This window comes from Psammomys obesus, unplaced genomic scaffold, assembly GCF_907164565.1.
Source record: "Psammomys obesus unplaced genomic scaffold, mPsaObe1.curated_primary_1811, whole genome shotgun sequence".
In the NCBI taxonomy this organism is placed as follows: Eukaryota; Metazoa; Chordata; class Mammalia; order Rodentia; family Muridae; genus Psammomys; species Psammomys obesus.
Window position 1 is genome coordinate 12,169,067 of NW_026596234.1, and position 6,049 is coordinate 12,175,115.

Consider the following 6,049-nt stretch of genomic DNA (forward strand, 5'->3'; position numbering starts at 1 on the left):
TGGGTGGTCAGAAGATTCCGGTAACATCCAACAGCACTCGAGATCAAAGTATTTGGTGAGGGACAGCCAGGCTTGGGTTTTGACTGAGCCTTGTTTCTGAAAGGGGCTACTTTCTCATTGTAATGCAGGAGTGAGGTGTGAATCTGTGTCCCCAACCCCCAAATTCCTGTAGCCCAGTAGCTAAAAGCAGGTCCTGGCTGTGCTTCGAGAACCTTTTTTCCAGTGCCCACCTGGGCAGTCTGCCATCTCAGTTCTTAGTAAAGACGGGTTTCTGTGGCAGAAAAAGGGGATGTGGTGTGGGGAAGAGGTGGAGAAACAGCACGCTAGAGCTGTCTCTTACGCCTGTTGAAGGCCTCAGAAATCGGTCTCAGGTGTGGAGTGGAGGTAGAGCACATGCCTGCAGAGAGCATGCTCAGTAGGCGTAACCTTGTGACATTAGAATCTGCTATTCTTTCAGGATCAAACACAGGCCAGGATACTTGGTGACACGTTTCTTTACCCTCCGAGTCGTTTTGCCAGCCCTGAAACATGCCTTCTGCCCTGGCTTAGGGGAAAGGTTTTATGTACAAAATTGTACTAAGGTAGACATGGTCTCTCAAACTTCTAATCCCAGCCCTTGGCAGAAGTGGGAGAATAAAGACTTCAGTGCCAGCCTAGGCTACATTACACCCTGTCTCACAGACCAAACAAAACGTGCTGCCTCAGTTGTGGGGCAGGGCATGAGCAAGGGTTTCCATTTTGGTTGTGAGCTTCCTGGCAGTGAAAGCAAAAAGGGAAGTGTGGTTCCTTAACAGATCTCATAGTTTTAAGAAGTCAAAACCATTCTACAGAGCTATTCCTGGTCTTGATGTCTGAAGGAAATGCCTGCAGATCCAGCAAAAGCCTGAGTACGTGGTAGAAGATTCTAGAACAAAACACAATCAGAACAGGTTTCCGAGGCTGGAGGCAAAACTTAAATCTCAGTAAGACCAGAGCCCCCGGGTTGGTGGGTGGATCCTCCCTTTGGGTTAGCGCCCTTAGCATCTCTACAGCCATGTTTCCTCTGGTCAGTCCGAAGTGAAGGGCACTGTGTAGTGCAGCCATCTTTCAGCTCAGAGTACTGATGTAGACACAGCTTTTACACCCTGACTCCCATCACTGTGGACATTTCCATCCTTGAAGGGCTGTTCTTAAACTTGCAAGCTCTGACCTCTGGCTCATTAATTTAATGGGGCTAGTGGACAATCTGCAATTCTTTAGAGTGATTGGTTATATTCCGTAGGACAGTTGAATTTCCCAGAGCTTTGTAACCACCCCACCCTAAACGCCCATTGAAGAAATCCTTAAAGAAATTTCTGGAATTTGTCCCATTGAAGAAATGTCTACATTCTTGCTAACCACAAGCCATACCCCGAGGAATCTCTGACAGAGCATTTGTCTCTGCTGCAGTTTTCATTGGGGAAAAAGATCACCCTAAGTAGGCACACCTCAGAAAGCCAGTCAGGAGAGAGGAACTGATCTTTTTGAGGCCTCAAAAGTGAACCAGGCTGGCTACCCAGCAGTGATAATGACTCGTGTCACCGTCAGTGACACAAGCCACCACAGCTGCCACTTCAGGTTAGAACCCTTGCTAGGCGCCACACCCGTCCAGCTGCTGTGCTACAATGGCCAAGTTTGGAGTTGCTTCTACCCAGGGCAGACAGGGGCTGTGTCTGCTGTCTGTCAGGCCAGCCAAGAGGGCCAGCCAGCCCCGTCTCCATGCCCCTTGACTGAACTCTGGTCCCCATAGCAGCAGGGTGCTCACCAGACGGGAAACTAGTGCTTCAAGAGGAGATAGCGGCTCTTCTCTTCTATTCCCCTTGGCTTCCTGTAACCCAAAGCTTGCTCAAGTTCCTATCTGGAATAACCATGTATTCTTCTGGGTGATCTGAATGTAAAAGGACGAGTTTCGTCCTCATGAAATGCCAGGGAGTGTGGTCTATGATGGCAAAGCTTCCTTGTGCCCTTGTTTGGTATCTGAGCACCCTGGGTGGGGTGGAGTGCAAGCTGGAACCTCTCTGTAGCCACTACCATGTGCCCTGGCTCTGACCCATTTTCCAGCAGCTTCTCCACTAACTTCTTACTGTGCTGGCTTCCCCATCCCATTGCCAGGTCCCACCCCCATCCCCAGTTTAGTGTTGTTAAGCCTGGGTAAGCACGAATGGTTAGTGCCTCTCGCTCTGAGCTACATCCCCAGACTCTGACATAATGCTTTTAAGACAACTCTTTAAAAAACAAATCCACTTAAAACTTGACAGGCATTAGTGGTTCACAACCTTAATCCCAGCACAGTGGCAGAGGCAGGTAGATCTCTGAGTTTGAGGCCAGCCTGGACTACAGAGCAAGTGCCAGGGCTACACAGGGAAACCCTGACTTGAAAAAAAAAAAAAATGATTGTAAGTGGTGTGTGGAGGGGCTCAGAGTACTTGACCAGTACATGATAGGAAATCTGGTATTCTGTGCTGTCCACCAAGGGTTGTTGCAGAAACATCTAGAACTCAAGCCCAGACTGGGCTGTCTGAAGGGCAGGAAGTCCCAGCTGAATGTGTTGGGGGAAGGTCCTCAGGCCCGGGGCTGAATTCCTTTGTGAAATGTCTAGGCAGCCCCTCCCAGTGACTTTGTCCCGGGTGAAAGTAGATATGGTGTTGTGATGTACATCATTGACAATCGGTACCATCTAGTCTTGGGGTCCCCGCCTTGTTCATTTTCTAGCCCAAGGCTTCCCCCCTCTTTGGAAGGGCTGCTGTTGGGCTGTCCTCAATAGCTTGAGCCACTAGTTAAGGCGGGTCAGCAGGAGGCTCTTGCCCTCTCTTCTCTTGCCCTCTCTTCTTCCCCCAGAGGGCTTGCCATGTCCTGGTGTGGGATGTAAGCGTGAGCTCACTCTGGGCTGCTGCACCTGCCGTGCTTGTCCTTGGGGCTCTAGGGACACTTTGAATTGCTTCAGCATCTGCCTCTACTAGGTTTGACCCAGAACTGGCTGGTGGGGTTTGATAAGTCCCTGCTCAGGAGTCCAATCCAGTTTCTGCTTGTTTCCATGCTGCCTGGCCGTAGCTATAGGTAAACCGCCACCGTCCGCCTCAGCAGGCAACCAGTCTCCCCCAGAGACGCCGGTGCTCACCCGCTCAGCCACCCAAACACCCGCAGCTGGGGTCACCGCGGCCGCCACTACCAGCACGATGTCTACCGTTACGGTCACAGCTCCGGCCACCACTGTCACAGGGAGCCCGGTGAAGAAGCAGAGGCCGCTCTTACCGAAGGAGACTGTCCCGGCCGTGCAGCGGGTCGTGTGGAACGCACCAAGTAAGTTTCAAACGTCCTCCCAAAAGTGGCACATGCAGAAGATACAGCGCCAGCAGCAGCAACAGCAGCAGCAGCAGCAGCAGCAGCCGCAGCAACAGCCACCTCATTCTTCCCAGGGGACGAGATATCAGACCAGACAGGCTGTGAAAGGTACCGAGCCCCTGCTGTTCCCTGTGGCGACCACTCCCCTTTTTGCCACATTAACAGGAGAAAGCCATCCCCATTTAATTTTTCACCCTGGGATTCCTGTGTGTGTCACGGTCATTGCAGGCCTTCCCCATCATCCTATAGGGCGCCATTTTCAAAAGCTGGCTTGCTCTTTTACTAGTCACTTGATTTTATATTTTTTATTTTTATTGAAGATATTATTGTTTTGTTCTGTAAATGATACATGTTTCCTCCTTTCGAAGGAGATAGACTATGTATGTGGAATGCTAAGTGTGGGCCCATTCACTGTCCCCGTCATTGTCCACCCTCTGTGACAATCATAAGTAGTTGTAAAGCCTTTCCCAGTGCATGTGTATACATTGGTTTTTATACCATATATTATACCATAAAAATATTACCTTTTTTTTCCTTTCCTTTTTTTTTTTTTTTTTTAAAGCAAAAATGGTACCATTCTCGAATTTTTTTTTTCTTCCCTCCCATCCATCAGCATGTTTTAGAGGTCTGTCTGTGTTTTATTCTTTTGGACTGCTGCATAGTATTCCCTAATTTATTTAAAGCATTCCCCTGCTGGTGGGTATTTAGAATGCTTTCAGTTGTTGTCTTTTTTTTTTTTTCTCCACAGTAAGCTATGCTGCAATGAATTTATCTTTGTGTAATATGTCTCATGAGTGTGAGTGTTCTTCTAGGCATCTTTTGGGGAAAAAGTCTAGATTGTGAGGGGTTGGTTGAGCTGAAGTTTCCCTTAGTAACCAGCCAATGCTTGCTCAGTTCCATGCTGAAGATGAGCCAGCCACTAAGAACCATGGGATATGTAAGCTGCATGATAAGCTCAGCGCTGGAGGCCTGTCCTTGTCCTGCAGCTGAGAGCTCTGCCCAAGTGTGGATCTGGGCAGTAACAGGAGCCAGATTCTGGGCCTGGTTCCTTGGGGCAAAGGAGCTTCCTCTAGACCCAGCCCTTCCTTTTCCCTGTGCTCTCTCCATTGGAGCTCACCCCAGTGAGGGACCGTCACATAGCTGACTGTGAGGCCTGGTGGGTGGAGAAGGCCTGGGGAACCGGGCAGGGCAAGAATGAGCTGGGTTGATGCTGGGCATAGAAGCTAGTGGCGTGGAGCTGGGATTAGGGCAACATGGCTGTCCCTGCAGGTTCAGTGCCTAGAGCTGGTGGTAGTGGGGTCCTCAGAGTCCAGGTAGTCAGATTGCAAAGCTTATTTCAACTGGTCAGGGCCAGTTTTAATCAGTGATACACTGCTGCACCCACAGGATCTGAGACAGATTTCGAGCGGCAGCACTCCATCGCACGCTTTGTGGCTGGTTGGGTCAGACTGTGATCAGCAAAGAGTTCCTGTACCACCTGTTCATTAAAATGCCTAAACATTGGTTTTAATCATTCTTTGCATGTCACACTCCTAGCCACAGGGGCACGTGCTGACTTTAATGAGTGCAGTCCCGTTTTGCCACCGATTAAAGTGATCGATGTTTGTTTTAATGAGTACTGTGCTGTTGGACTTTTAAAGTTGTTGGGCCATGGTTATGTTCGGGCTTAGAGTGCGTGCCCAGCATGAACAAAGACCTGGGTTCAGTTCCCAACACTGCAAAACCCAAAAATGTCAAGGACTGAGATTTTAATGAGTGATGGACTATTATTCCCTCCAGTGGAATCGGTAGGAAGTGATTTTAATTGATGGAACACTGGTACAGCCCGGTCTGAGAAAGGAGTCCAGTGTGACTGGTGCAGGGCTGGCTGGCATTTCAGAGGGAGAAGGGGGCGGCCCTGAGACAGGAAAATTAAACATTGTAATGAGAGCCTGTGTGGAACATTGTCTGGGTTTGCCAATGACTGGTCAGACATGGAGAGACAGTGGTCTCACATCATTAGGTGTTGGCTGCGTCCACCTGTAAGTTCTTTTGGTGGCCTGGTTCTTTCTTCAAGGCCAGGTTAAGTCACCTCAACCGTGCATAGCCTTGAACTCTTAGAGATGTTTGTATTTGCTCAAGTCTTTGCAGTCAAGGTTGGGACCTAGTCAAAAAGAGAGCTCAGAGTTGCCTGGCTGGAGCTTGGTCAAGGGGAGACTGACACCGGTACTCACAGCTGGCCAGGGCTGTGTGAAGAGTTCCCTCCCTTGCCCCAGCTTCGTGCTGGGCCTTGCCTTCCCGCATAGGTGGGCTGACCAGATCCTTTGCTTTCTTAGCTGTCCAGCAGAAGGAAGTCACCCAGAGCCCATCGACGTCCACTATCACGCTGGTGACCAGCACACAGCCGGCAGCCCTGGTCAGCAGTTCGGGCTCTGCAAGTACCCTGGCGTCTGCGATCAATGCCGACCTGCCCATCGCCACTGCCTCAGCGGATGTGGCTGCAGACATTGCCAAGTACACCAGCAAAGTGAGTGGGTGGTACCGTGGCTGTGATGGGATCATTGGCACCATGGTAGTTTGTGAGAAGGCTAAGTTGCTGGCTTTACAGAGGGTCTCCACAGTCAGTCTTGCATTTGGGTGTCTTCAGTTAGTTCCATTCATCCATCTATCTATCTATCTATCTATCTATCTATCTATCTATCTATCTATC

The 6,049-nt window shown here is 49.8% G+C and overlaps 1 protein-coding gene across 18 annotated transcripts in view; it reads left to right on the forward strand.

The window, feature by feature from the left end:
- Positions 1-6,049, forward strand: part of Zmynd8 (zinc finger MYND-type containing 8) — a 94,616-nt gene that overhangs the window by 72,005 nt on the left and 16,562 nt on the right. For 11 of the 18 annotated variants that reach the window (XM_055595887.1, XM_055595893.1, XM_055595898.1 and 8 more), the window contains 2 exons: positions 3,070-3,468; positions 5,676-5,866. In XM_055595887.1, the coding sequence (XP_055451862.1) occupies positions 3,070-3,468; positions 5,676-5,866 (590 nt within the window). The remainder of the gene's footprint in view (positions 1-3,069; positions 3,469-5,675; positions 5,867-6,049) is intronic. The other 7 variants (XM_055595895.1, XM_055595901.1, XM_055595899.1 and 4 more) reach the window with 1 other exon arrangement.